The sequence below is a fragment of the Carcharodon carcharias genome, chromosome 11, assembly GCF_017639515.1.
Source record: "Carcharodon carcharias isolate sCarCar2 chromosome 11, sCarCar2.pri, whole genome shotgun sequence".
Taxonomy (NCBI): Eukaryota; Metazoa; Chordata; class Chondrichthyes; order Lamniformes; family Lamnidae; genus Carcharodon; species Carcharodon carcharias.
The window spans coordinates 43,568,014-43,582,596 of record NC_054477.1 but is presented as its reverse complement, the minus strand read 5'-3'; the positions used below and the strand labels follow the sequence as shown (position 1 = coordinate 43,582,596).

The following is a 14,583-nucleotide window of genomic DNA, read 5'->3' as shown; positions in this document are numbered from 1 at the left end:
AATATGTTTATTGAACCTTAACTTTATCCATAAGAGGAATAAAATGGGTGCATTAGCAAAACATCTTGCTCCAAAAACTTTTTCTTTCCCTCCACCACGTTAGATGCCACAGTAAACCTATAGACCGGCCCCTTTAACATGTGAAGCTTCAATCCTGCTGGACATAGACTGTAAAGCCAGGCAGAAACTGTTTAGCAACAAAGAATCAAAATAGTTAAAATAATGATTACAAAATATTAATTTGTCAAGGTTATCATTTTAAATAAACATTCAAGGAAGTGCAGAGAAGTTCAAATGCATGGATTAATTTCATAAATTTGAAAGGAAAAGTTTAACAAAGATAAGTAGAGCTCAAAATACCTAACTAGTCCAGCTTGTCTTGATTGTCAGCTTCCATTGACATCAAACTCTTCAAACAAGTTTAACTAATTCATGATTGGGCGGCTTATTAAAGCAATAGCTAGTGGCAAAATAGTGCATATCTATGGAAAATAAAAACTGGAAAGACGCAAAAATTCATCTCTTGTCAGGCTAGTGTAGCTTTGGTGGGGATTTGTCAGCTATTCTGTTGAAAGAAAAAACATGACAGTGGTGGGAAGTCTAAAACAAGAATTTTAATTTCATAGAAAGTGAAAATACATTTCTTTCTTAGAAACTGAATGTTATAATGTGTTTTTTTAACTCTTTATTGCTGTCTAGGAACTTCAGGTAAGATATTCATTATGCAGCTTTTGTGATATGTTGTAGTCTGCAAGTAGAATGTTTGTGCTGCGTTGTAGCTCATCAGCTTGTTGCATTATGTACTGTAATTGATCTCGTGAACCTTGCTAGATTGGGAAAATTCTTTAAGTGCATGTAAAGCAAAATTCATTGTTTGTACAATATTTACAAGGAGAGGATTGCCTTTTCATTTGTGGCTGCTCAGAGAAGATATATAAAAATGATAACAGCAAACAGTGCACTTTGCAATGGTTTTGTTTCAGAAGCAGGAGTAACTTTTAGAGGCTATCATATTAAGCGTTAATTTCCAAAGTTTTCAAATTTGAGTTGTAAGATTTGCAATAGGCTTCAGCATCCCATTGATGTCTTTGGTATTATTTGACACTAATATGCTATTCCTGTGGATGATATACAATACCATTAATGTGATATTGAGGTAAAGTAAGGTAATTAACCATAGTTCACAAAGAGGCATCTTTCTCCATTAGAAAGAGCCAATTGATTGTATATAATTTGAAAGGCACCACTCCACAGCGTAGGTTAAGGAGAGGAGGCAGGCCTGCATGATTATCAGAGCCAGTATATGGATTAAACTGGTCGGCATCATTCTGCATCAAGCCATTTAGCCAACTGAGCTAACCTATACTTTGGTATTGACTTGAGCTAAATTCTGCCATTAGTGACATTGCCTTTTTTTTGCCAAAAGGTTGATCTCTTTGTTAGCATATTTTTAACAAATTGTGCTATAATATGTTGCCTACTATGGTAAGATCTGCCAATTGTTATATAAAAATACTAGTTTGCTGTTAACAGAAATTGCTGCTATGTTTCTTGCAACTACATTAGGTGAGAGTTTTAAAATATGCAGGCACAGTGTCTCAAATCTAGTTGTCCAAAAACAGGACATTTTTCTCTGGGGCGCTGCTCCTGGGCAGAGTAAATGCAGGAATGAAGAGGCCATTCTCAGGCTGATCCTGGAGAATGGAATCAGTGAGAGTTGTGTACGCACCTGAGTCCATTGCAGCGCACTTAGATCTCCCTTCCCCACCATCCACCCCTGCCGGCCATCCCTATTTTCCAGACACAAATCTGCCTGTTCCACCATCAGGAAAGTTTCCAATTCCAATATTCTCAGATGCTTTCAGATGAGAGGATCAGAAATCAGCCTTTTCTCTCTGTCGCTGTTATTGCAGCCCAGCGAATCCTCTTTTCTTGCAGAAATCACTTCACTGTAATATTAATAGATTTTTAAAAATTCACCCAATCAAACTTCTAAATCTTCACTGTTTCTGCCTATAGTGGTTTGCAAGCAGCAGCAGCAGCACCCCCCACCCCCGACCCCTACAATCCCATGATCTACAACCTAGTTATTTTTTATGACAATGACAGTCTGCCTCTTTAGAACATCTGTACAATGTGAAAGATTTGGTTCCAAAGTCTCTGCCCCAAGGGTCTGGATTTGGGGCACTGTACCTGTTCCATTAAAAGTTTTAACTATGTTAAAGGATAATTATTCCTTTACGTTAACATTCTTAAAAGTATTTGGTGACATTTCTTTCCAACTTTTCTATTCCTCTTCTAAAAACAATAACCTATGCTTAGCTACATTTATACCAGCACAATTACCTCTTTTGCAACTTCCCTAAGTGTTCATTCTTCGTGTGAGCCTAGGTATTGTCTATTTTTAGGAAGGGAGAGTGCATTACTGCTGAGCTCTCCCACCACAAAAGTAAATTTTCCAACAGTTGGCAGTGAACTAGCTCACTGAGGGACACGAAGACTAATTGTACTGTCTCCTCACTATCCAGCTGAGATCACAGAAATTTATAACAATATTGCATTCATATAGCAACTTTAACATAAAAAACATTCCAAACCACAGCCACTAAAGTGTGAGGAAAACAGACACTGAGGCAAAGAAGGAGAAATTAAAAGGGTTGACTGACTGGTCACAGATTCAGAATGTAAGGAAGATGCTAATGGAATAGAGGGATATGGAGAAACAGATGATCGAGGGGGGGACCTTCCAAATTGTGGGACCTAGGTTGCTGAAGAAATGGCTATCAGTGGTGGTGCTAAGGAAGTGGGGGAGGGTGGTGAGGCCTGAGTAAGAGATTTCAGGGTCATTTGAAGGCCTAGAAGTGTTTACGTAGATAGGTGATGCCAAGGTCATGGAAGGATTTAAAAACAAGGATAAAAATTAGAAGTTTGACAAGAAGTGGGAGCCGATGCAGGCTGGTGAGGAAGAATGTGATAAGTGAGACTTATTGACTTGGGCGCAGGGAAAGAATCAAGCGTGGGACCTGAGGGTTATAGAAGTACCTAACAACGCTGCTTGATTAGGAAGGAGGTCAGTGATAGTATAATCGCATATGGGCTATGAATGGAATCAATGGGCTTAATGTCCTTTTCTCAGTTTGCATTTTCTTGTGTTCCTAAGTTCCTATGTATATGGCTCTGTACCACACACAATCCATTTATCCATTGGGTCATTGAGAAGTGTTCTAGAAATTTCTCATGGCATTTTGTTTGTCACATTTTATTTAAGGATTGTGAGACTTATTAAGTAACAATTCATAAATATAATGGGTGGAACTTTCAACTGTAGTTGGGACATGAAACTGGATTGGCTGCCCATTATACTGTCCACATGCTTTTGGAAAGGAAGATGTATTATGGCTCTCCAATCCAATACCATTCGCACCAAAATTAAAGTTACACCTATGCTAACAACTTTATTACAACAGCAAAATACTACCTATTTCGATCCCTTCCCCCACCCCACCCCCACTAGGGCTATCTGTTACTTGCTCATCCTGCTTTCTACCCTTAGTGTCACTATTAGCACATTTCTTAGCTAATATCACCACCGTCAACACCTCTTTGTCTATGACATCTTTGGCAATCTCTTCTTTGCCTCCACCTATCACTGGCTCTCTATCCAGCTCTACCTGTCCCACCCCCCTCAACCAGCTTATATTTCACCCCATTTCTATATTTCCTCATTTCTGATGAAGAGTCATATGGACACGAAGGTTAACTGTATTCCTCTCCGCAGATGCTGTCAGACCTGCTGAGTTTTTCCAGCTATTTCTATTTTTATTTTTGTGAGCAACTTTATTGTTAACCAATTGCTTTGCACATGCCTATGTGGATGCACAACATATGTAAAATCTGCCTGAATTTCATTTCATTGAAATCATTTTACTTTTGTTTGTAATTTAAGGCCTCAAAATTTAAGCTTGTTATTGCATCAGATATACTTTGTTTGATCATGTAAACAACATGAAATCTGATCAAGGATCCTGTCACAAACACATATCTTATCCACGCAGTACTCCTATGAACAACAACACTATTAAGTAAGGAATGATGGACGAAAACAAAGTCCCATTGGTTAGGCTGAATTTTCAGTCAGCGGCAGGAACAGAGATGCATGGGGTCTGAAAATATTGGCACTGGCAAGTGTGCCAGTTTGCTGATGCCATTCCAGGTGCCAGCCACATTCGCCAGGCTGAGGGAAGGCAAGATCATGATCCTGCCTGCTCCCTGATTAAGACCAATTAAAGTGGTTGAAAAGCTCATTAAGAGCTTATTTAGGGGACTGTTGAGATTTTCACAAGGGCATATTTGTGCCACACGCTGTCTGGGGCAGCCCAAGTAAATTGAGGAGGTTACACAGTGGGGAGCCAGTAATGGCTGCCCTGGGACTTACCTGGGCCCCATAAAAGGTTGAACAGCATAGGAGGACTTGGCCTTTGACAAACAGGTGCCCTTTGGGACAACATAAGTGGCAGGGAGAGTAGGCAGTAAGTATTCAGACAGTGTAGGGAGTTGTCACCCTCCTGGGGCATAAGAGCAAGGGTCACGTCTGCCAAATACAATTGGGTGGCCAGCTGACCACAATGGGTGCATACCTTTCAGAATTTGGGCCCATCCTCCATAGGAAGCCAGATGACAGGCAAGAGGAACACAGGGAGGAGTGATGAGGGACAGGAAGGACACAGAGGCCATACCCTCTGCATAGACTGCCAAAGACTCAGATACCTGGAAATGATTGAGACAGGGGTCTGTGACTCTCCAGCCAGATGATCACAGACATCTGTGCCCTAGCCTGTGAAGATCTCACAACTTTCAGTACTGGTCACCATGCAGCCGTCAAAATCACTGTGGCCTTGAATTTCTTTGCCTTTGACTCCTTCCAAGCATCGATTGCGGATCTTGATGGCATCTAGTAAATGGCTGCACATCACTGCATCTCACAAGTCGCTGATGTCTTCTCTGCCATGGGTGGACAGTACATTCAGTTCATGACAAGATGTGGCCTTGTAGGCACAGAGGGCAATGTGTTCCACCACACTCACTGTAGTTCCCCAGGTACAGGGCATCATCAATTGCACGTTATGACATGGCAGATGATGTGTGCCAAGCGGACCAAATCTGTGAGGAAAACTTGGTTGCGCTATCACAATGGTTTTACAATTTGTGCACTGAATTCAGAAGTAATAAGTCCGCCAAGACCTTTGGAGATTTTAAAAATTAAATTAAAATATTTATTAACAAAAGAAAAGATTTCAAGCATATACATGAGACTACAATTGCTTACTACTATAACAACTCCTAAAATTCCTAATTAACCTGATCCCCAGTTACACCTTTTAAGACAACGGTCCAAAATAGATTTAAAATAGAACCAGGAAGTTAACACAGTACCCCACTTGACAGTGAAATTCCAAATGGCTTTTCCCCAACTTCAGTTTCGTTACATAGCAGACTCATGCACATATGGCTGGAGGCTTCATTAAGGCTATTTCACACTCCTGTTAGATCTTACATGACCTTCTTCCACATAGCCTTTCATTCTCCTTTATATATGTTTCTCTTTTTAATAGGTAAATTCTGTTGTTCCAAATGTCTTTGAAACTGTGGGCAGAATTTTTAGGTCGGTGGGTGGGCGCGATCGGTGGGTCCGGGATCAGCCGGGGAACGGACTGCCGCCCACGATTTCAATTAACAGCCAGCCAGTGTGAAGCATGTGCTGAGAAGCTCACCACAGCTAGGGCGGGAGTGGGCACTGACATCACGTGCACGGAGCTGAAGACCTGAAAGGCATTAACTAAAGTTTTTAAAATCAGGAAAAAAATGTCCAAGCATCACAATCAGTCACCTGCACATATACATGATAAAAATGCTGTCCATAGACTTTTATTTTTCTTTCATTTAATAAAGGAAACCTGATTCCGCCCTTGGATGAGGTTTCATGAAAAATGCAAGGTCCGCCTGGCCAATCCGCCCGTCTGCCAACCATAAGGTTGAACGGATCATAAAAAAATCAGAGACAATTGCACCTTTAGTAACCTTAATTAGCCTCTTAATTGTCGGGCATGCTTCCGACTTTCACGTGCACCCACCGACCAAAATCATGCCTGACAAATTTATTAGAGTTCCTTGAGGAGGTAACAAATAGGATAGATAAAGGGGAACCAGTAGATGCAATATATTTGGATTTCCAAAGGGCATTCGATAAGGTACCGCACGTAAGGGCACTTAATAAGATAAGAGCCCACGGTGTTGGGGCTAGTATATTAGCATGGATACAGGATTGGCTAACTGTTAGAAGGCAAAGAGCTGGGATAAGGGCGGCATTTTCAGAATGGCAACCTGGTGGAGTACTATAGGGATCAGTGCTGGGGCTACAATTATTTACAAAATAAATGACTTAGATGAAGGAAGTGAATGTACTATCGCCAAGTTTGCGGATGATACAAAAGTTGGTGGGAAGGCAAGTGGTGAGGATGACACAAGGAGTCTATAGAGGGATATAGATAGGTTAAGTGAGTGAGCAAAAAACTTGGCAGATGGAATATAATGTTGGAAAATATGAGATTATGCACTTTGGCAGGAAAAATAGAGGAGCTGAATATTATTTAAATGGAGAAAGACTGCAGAAAGCTGCAGCACAGAAGGATTTAGGAATCCTTGTGCATGAATCCCAAAACTCTAACATACAAGTTCAGCAGGTAATAAAGAAGGCAAATAGAATGTTGGCCTTTATTTCAAAGGGAATGGAGTATAAAAATAGGGAAGTCTTGCTAAAACTATACAAGGCACTAGCTAGACCATATCTAGAATACTGAAACAGTTTTTCTCCCCTTCCCTGATATACTGACATTGGAGGCAGTCCAGAGATGTTCACTAGGTTGATCCCAGGCATGGAGGGATTTTCTTATGAGGAGAGGTTGAGTAAGTTGGGTCTGTACTCATTGAAGTTTAGAAGAATGAAAGGTGACATTATTGAAACATATAAGATTCTCAGGAGCTTGACAGGGTAGATGCTAAGAGGTTGTTTCCCCTTGTGGGAGAGCCTAGTACTAGAGGTCATAATCTCAGAGTAAGGGTCACCCATTTAAGACCGAGATGAGGAGGAATTTCTTCTCTTAGAGGGTAGTGAATATGTGGAATCTTTACTGCAGAGGGCTGTAGAGGCTGGGTCGTTAAGTACATTCAAAGCTGAGATAGGCATTTTTAATCAGTAAAGGGATCAAGAATTACGGGGGAAAGGCAGGGAAGTGGAGATGAGGATTATCAGATCAGTCATGATCTCATTACATGGCGGAGCAGACTCAATAGACCAAATGGTCTGCTTCTGCTCCTACATCTTATAGTCTTATGGAAATATTGCGTGAGCGCAGAATGATGTAGGGGCGCCCGCCCGACGTCATCTCGTGCGATTTTGCATCCGATCGGGTCGGGCACGTGCCCACCCAATCAGCGTAAAATTCTGCCCTGTATCTTCCTCATAATACAAAAATTTTCACGTTGCCAATATTGTCAGTAACCTTTGGGGAAAAATAAACACACTCCTTAGCCTTGCTTATCTGGCTAGTTGTAAACAGACTTAAGATCCCTTTGAAATCCAATGACCCCTTCACACCTTACATGCTAAGGCAGCATCCTTGTTTACTCATTAGCACGTCAAGCACCTAGCTTCTTTTGATGATTTCAAGCTTGCACTCCAAACATAATTAAATCCCACAGATAGATCCAACTATACTTACCTCCATAAACCTACTTCCCACTAAACCTGAAAAATATTATGAAAATTATTATTCTTTTGTCACATGCATCTATGTGGTTATTAAGCACCCAGTGACCACCTACTTAGATTTATCAATAGGAAGGGTGTTCAACATCCTCAGCGTTCAGCTGGTCTACAACCACAACAAGAAGCTTCCTCCATTTGTGTGTTCACTTTCCTGGCAGCTGTCATGACTCCTTCATCCTTCACCAATCCAGGCTGCTGCAGGTCTTCAATCCAACCCCCAAAATCCATGAATGAACCCTTGGGGACAAGGGAGTTCCTTTGAAGAGATGGCTACGCAAACAGAGGCACGGAAGTGCTACAACCACTGACACTTGCTCATCAGGGCAACCATTAAGCAGGCAGTTGAGCTTCTTAAGATGCACTGGTCAGATGGTGTCCTCCAATACACTCCTGAAAGGATTTTGCTCATTCTGGTCGTCTTCTGCACTCTCTGTAACGTGGCCCTCCAGAGAGGCGTGGACCTTAAAAATGATGAGTTGTCTACTTTCAGGGTATCACAGAGGAAAAGGAGGAGCAGGAGATGGAAGAGGAGTTTTCAGGGTGAAGATGCAGAACACCAAGGCATTCAAGTTGCACAGTGAGGTGGCTGGGCATGGCATGGGGTGCAAAGGTCTCATCAGGATGCCATGAATGTCAGGAATCAATAGGTTCAGTAACATTTCAACAGAGCTCCTCTGACCCGGGTTGAAGGGCATGGTGTGGAACTCATTCTGAGAAACCTGTGCTAACACATCAATTGAAGACCTACCCTGTAACATCTAAAATTTTACAACCAATGACAGAAGCATATCTGCCCAGTGGCTTTGCAGTCACCATTGAAGAACCCTTGATATCCTTCACCACTTTGTATCTCTTTTCTTGTCCCACCACCAATAAAAGGAGTTCTGCTCCTTGCTTCTTGTCATTATTTACATCCTGCTTAGGAAAGAAAACAATGCACAGTCACAGCAGGAAGACACCCCAGTGACCCACTCAGTGCTCTGTGCTCTGCCACTTCAGCACGGGGCTCCCTCTATGACCTTGGAGGCAGCCTGCTAACTCTCAGCTTGGAGCTGTTGTGGGAGCATTTCCAGAGGGTGCTGCACCTGCATCATTGCTGGGGCAGCTTTCATCACTTGGTCCAAATGCACAGAGGAGTCAAGGAGGTTGAGGTTGATGAAGGTGCCCTGTGAGGGGTAGTACCTTCATCTTCCTCAGTGACTTTCTCAGCTCTTGGCTGGTGCTCAAGGATGACAGGAGGGGAACACCAGTTGGGGCACAACTGGCATCCCCTTCAAACACTCCTGTGCCACCAGCACCACTGACCAGTCTAGAGAGCATACTGCAGCCTGTAGACATCAGTGTGAAGTTTGTGCATGCATTCCAAGTGCTGCCACAAATAACTCTCTATGAGGTTAGCAACTCTCTCAGTGGAGGAGTTTATTCTTTCATAGGCCTGAGCCATTATGGCGCAGATGAGCTGCACCACTCTCTGCTGTCTAGTACCTCTTCATAGTGCTGTGCTCCTCACCCAGTGCCACCCTTTCTAAACGTGCTTGAGAAACTACTGAGGTGAAAGTATCTGCGCTGATGGACAATGCGCTTGTTAGGTGTGACAGTGTGCCTTCTGTTCCTTATTGGTCATTTTGGGCCTTGAATAGGAAGGGAGAAGGTCTTATGGGTTGGATCTCAGCACCTCTGGAAGACACAAGAAGAGATGAGAACTAGCCTTGGTGTGCTGAGGCTTCTCTGTACAACTCAGTGGTCAGCAAACTGTTAGACAGGATGGAGTGCAAGGTACCCTCTTAATGAGTGCACAGCCCCCTGTAATCACCATCTCTACCAGGAATGCCCATTTCACCAGGGCCAATATCCTCCTGGTCCATGATCCTGGCTATTTACATCGCTCGATCATCTATTGCCATGATGATTTCAAAGTATGGTATCGCTCTGTCAGTTCAGGCCCTCTGCTGGGCATTTTGTGCCTGTTTCTCCTGCAAGGACAAAAGAGAGCATTAAAAGGCACTGTTGCCTCTATGGCTAGTGGCATCTGTCCCTACTCATCAGAAGCTCCATATTTCAGTGGTGGCAGGTCCACATCATCACTTTGGCTCTGAGCCATTCTAGGTGGTCAGTAAGTCTCCTGGATACACCTCTCCCATGTTCAGGAGCAGTCTGCGTTCAGCTGATGTGTTTGCTGGATGGTGAATTACCAGAGACCTGTCTTGAGAGTTGGGGTAAGAGGTCATTGAGCCTTTTCCTACTCTGGATCCAGATTCTTCTTATGACACTTCTGCCATTGACAGTGGCTGCAATTTCTACCCAAGCCTATTTGGTCTGTGTGGGTGAAAAGTGCAGCCGAGGACTCTTCACTTTCAGCACTCAAATGGCAACCACAGAAATCGATGCCATGGTGTGTTTAAATCAAGTCCGCACTTGCATTGGCATACCCCTGTAACTGCTAATTGGCTGCCAAACCCACGTTAATTAAGAATGCCCCACTCCCATGAAACTCGGGACTCCTTTCTGTTTCTTCCCCTCTGGGTCAATTTCAGCAATGGGAAATGGTTCCAACTTCCCTTTTATTATATTTATTCATTCATAGGATGTGAGCTGGCTATGCCAGCATTTATTACCCATCCCCAATTTTTTTTTTATTCATTCATGGGATGTGGGCTTTGCTGGCTGAGCCAGCATTTTTATTGCCCATCACTAATTGTCCTTGAGAAGGTGGTGGTGAGCTGCCTCCTTGAACCACTGCAGTCCATGTGGTGTAGGTACACCCACAGTGCTGTTAAGGAGGGAGGTCCAGGATTTTGACCCAGCGACAGTGAAGGAATGGCAATATATTTCCAAGTCAGGATGGTGAGTGGCTTGGAGGGGAACTTCCAGATGGTGGTGTTCCCATCCATCTGCTGCCCTTGTCCTTCTAAATAGTAGTGGTCTTGGGTTTGGAAGATGCTGTCGAAGAAGCCTTGGTGAATTCCTGCAGTGCATCTTGTAGATGGTACACACTGTGGCTTCTATGCCTTGGTGGTGGAGGGAGTGAATGTTTGTGGATGTGGCACCAATCAAGCGGGCTGCTTTGTCCTGGATGGTGTCAGGCTTCTTCAGTGTTGTGGGAGCTACACTCATCCAGGCAATTTGGAGTATTCCACCACACTCCTGACTTGTGCCTTGTAGATGGTGGACAGGCTTTGAGGAGTCAGGAGGTGGGTTACTCGTCGCACAATTCCTAGCCCCTGACCTGCTGTTATAGCCACAGTATTTATATGGCTAGTCCAGTTCAGTTTCTTGTCAATGGTAACCCCCAGGATGTTGATAGTGGGGGATTCAGTGATGGTAACGCCATTGAACATCAAGGGGCGATGGTTGACACTTGTGTGGTGCAAATATTACTTGCCACTTGTCAGCTCAAGCCTGAATATTGTCCAGGCCTTGCTGTATTTGGACGTGGAGTGCTTCAGTATCTGAGGAATCGCAAATGGTGCTGAACATTATGCAGTCATCAGCAAACATCCCCATTTCTGACCTTATGATGGAAGGAAGGTCATTGATGAAGCAACTGAAGATGGTTGGGCCAAGGACACTACCCTGAGGAACTCCTGCAGTGATGTCCTGGAGCTGAAATGACTGACCTCCAGCAACCACAATCATCTTCCTTTGCCCTTGAGAAGGTGGTGGTTGTCCACCTTTTTGAACCACTGTAGTCCATGTGGTGTAGGTACACCCACAGTGCTGCTAGAAAGGGAGTCCCAAGATTTTGACCCAGCGACATTGAAAGAACAGTGGCATAGTTCAAAGTCAAAATGGTGAGTGGCTTGAAGGGGAAGTTATAGGTGTTAGTGTTCCCATGCATCTGCTGCCTGTGTCCTTCTAGGTGGTAGAGGTGGCAAGTTTGGAAGGAGCAGTCGAAGAAGCTTTGGTGAGTTAATGTGTGCATCTTGTACATAGTACACACTGCTGCCACAGTGCATCAATAGTTGGGGGAGTGAATGTTGAAGATCGCAGATGTTAGTGTAATTCTCAGCACACTCAAGATTGTTCAGCAAATGCTGTCCAATTGCAGAATCATTTCTAACATTAGACATTACATTCTGAGTTTTGCAAGCATGGGCTGGTTGAGTACAGTGAGTACTCAATGCCTAGTACGTAGGCTGTACATCCCAACAACATGGGATCATATCAAGTAGCACTTCACTTTGGCTGTTCACAATCATGACAGATGTTTCAGGCTTTGCACCAATGTTATTAGACAGGCAAAGTGAACATCCTAACCGCCAGACACCCAATTTACACAATGTCAAAAATCCCCCCAGAATGTCCAGAGAATATTAACCTCAATATCAATTTGTAGATCAGCAGTACTTCCACCTGCCTGAACACTTCCTTAAGTCCTAGCAATAGATCCCTGTTGCAATTATTGATGAAAAGGGTAATCTGGCTGCCCAAAACCGGCTACCAGCAGCTAGTAAAGTAAGTTAGTATTAGTTATTGTCTATGGAAGCAAATATTTTTAAAGAGCTAGCAAAGGTTTACCAGTATCTGGATTTGTACTTCTGAATTACAGTTTTACAGGCTCACATTTTAAAGTTTCTTATGTTTCATGCTTATTGATTAAACATAGTACATTATGATCTGCTGACTACTTGCACTTTTTGTGAGTAATTTTGCACCTTCCTTTTCTTTCAGGGTGAGAGTATGGATACCTTCAATTGGGGAGTACGGAGACGTTCCCTTGACAGTCTAGACAAGGGGGATATGCAGCTTCTGGAGGAGAGCCAGCTTTCAGGAAGTACACCCAGTCTAAGTAAAATTAATCATGAGGATTCAGATGAGTCCTCTGAAGAGGAGGCACTTACAGCAAGTCAAATTCTGACACGATCACAACTAGTATGTCAATGCTTTATATTTTATCCTGCAAATTTTGAAAAGAACTAAAACATAAATTGCACAACATAGGTTATTGTTTGTTAGCATCTTCCATCAAAATCTAAATCACACAAAATGTCTTTAAACCAGTTAAAGTGGATTTTAAAGTAAATGGATATTGCGGTTTGAAATTTTTCCTTTTGAAGTTATTTTCTCCTGTTCCCTTCCTATGTCTTAACGTACCACATATACACACCTGCCAAGAAAGTAAGCAATCAGGCAAATAGAATATTTGTCTTTGTAGCTTATTTTAAAAATTAAATGCCTAATAATTGATTTATTGTATCCATAAATAAAGTATTCCATGAGGAACTGGGATGGAGAATTTACACAGTCCCATTGCATCACATCCACACTGATCAGTTCATGATCTTTAACTTCTTTGTACAAAAGATTGTAAAAAATCCTCACACCTAAAACGCTCATAAACAAGAATCTTACATAATCCTGAAGAAACGACCTCAACATAACATGATTAATAACCTTATGACATCCTAGTACCATATTCTGCTGAACCATATTTGTTTTCTAATATCGCAATGCTTGTAACATTTGTTTATACGTTATGAAACTGCTATTTTTGACTGTTGTGAACTCATCACCTACTTTAGTCGTATTAATAAGGGTAATTTTGCAAAATTATGCTCAAATTAATAGTTTGTTTCATATAAACACTACAACATATTGCCAAGAGGCAGCAATAACCCCTTGTTTAAAGTACATTTTTAAACATCAAAATTTACTCTTCCAAACTCCTTAATGTATATGAAAAAGTATCAGAAAACTATAGAGTGAGTTTACACACACTGGAGACCTGGAGTTAAAAATGTCAGTCATTTCGATATGCTTTACCGTGTTCTGCTTAACATAGATGAAATGGTTTTATGACTCCTGGTAGGACAAATGGATAAGCGGATGAGACTCGTTTACTTGCCTCTGTATAGTGCCAGGTCTTGGTCAAGTTAAGAAAGTACCTCAATAATAGTTGTTTCTGCATCCAATCCAACTACAGCATGGTCTAAATCCCATTAGCACCCAATAAAAGCAGCTGTTAGTCAATCTTAAAATTTTATCTACATTTGGACAGATCAAAAACTTTGCCAAAATTAAAATGCATGGAATTGAAGGCAAATTATTCACCAGATTTATAGATATGTACTCAAATTAGAAGGACATGACTTCTGATATCCGACAAGGACTTATCTAGAGCCTATTTACTATATTTATTAATGACTTAGATAACACAGTACAGAGAGCAATATATCCAAGTTTGCCAATGGCACAAAGATTAGTGACATGGTAAGCAATGTAGATGATAGTATACAATTACAAAGATGCATTGATTAATTAATTGAGTGGGCAAAACTGTGGCAAATGGATTTCAATGCAGCTAAGTATGAGGTCATCCATTTTGGACCTCAAAAGGATAGATCCAAGTATTTTTAAAATGGTGAAACGTTAGTAATAGTAAAGATACCAAATAGATTTAGGGGTCCATTTAAACAGATCACTAAAATGTAATGGTCAGGTACAAAAAGAAGTAATCAAAAGACTAATAGAATGTTAGCTTCATATCTAGATGGCCAGAATATGAAGGGGAAGAAATATTTCTACAGTTATACAAAGCACTGATTAGACCACATCTGGAGTACTGCCAAAGGAGGCTCTGCCTCAAGGGAGACATTTGTCGGATGATTGGGCCTGAGATTACCTCTGACTGTGTGGGTGGACACCCCATGCCAGAGGTTCTGAAGGTCACAGTGACCCTCAACTTGTATCCATCTGGCTCTTTCCAGGGAGACCATTGCATACAAACCCTCATGGATCTCCGCCAGATCCTCCCGCAC

The 14,583-nt window shown here is 42.1% G+C and overlaps 1 protein-coding gene across 6 annotated transcripts in view; it reads left to right on the top strand.

Annotated features, from left to right (window-relative positions):
- Positions 1-14,583, top strand: part of LOC121284064 (protein furry homolog) — a 520,851-nt gene that overhangs the window by 458,179 nt on the left and 48,089 nt on the right. For 5 of the 6 annotated variants that reach the window (XR_005944426.1, XM_041199077.1, XM_041199079.1 and 2 more), the window contains exons 52-53: positions 700-708; positions 12,497-12,697. Coding sequence is in view for 5 of the 6 variants with exons in the window: in XM_041199077.1 (XP_041055011.1) it covers positions 700-708; positions 12,497-12,697 (210 nt within the window). In the remaining variant the exon portion in view is untranslated. The remainder of the gene's footprint in view (positions 1-699; positions 709-12,496; positions 12,698-14,583) is intronic. The other variant, XM_041199078.1, reaches the window with a different exon arrangement.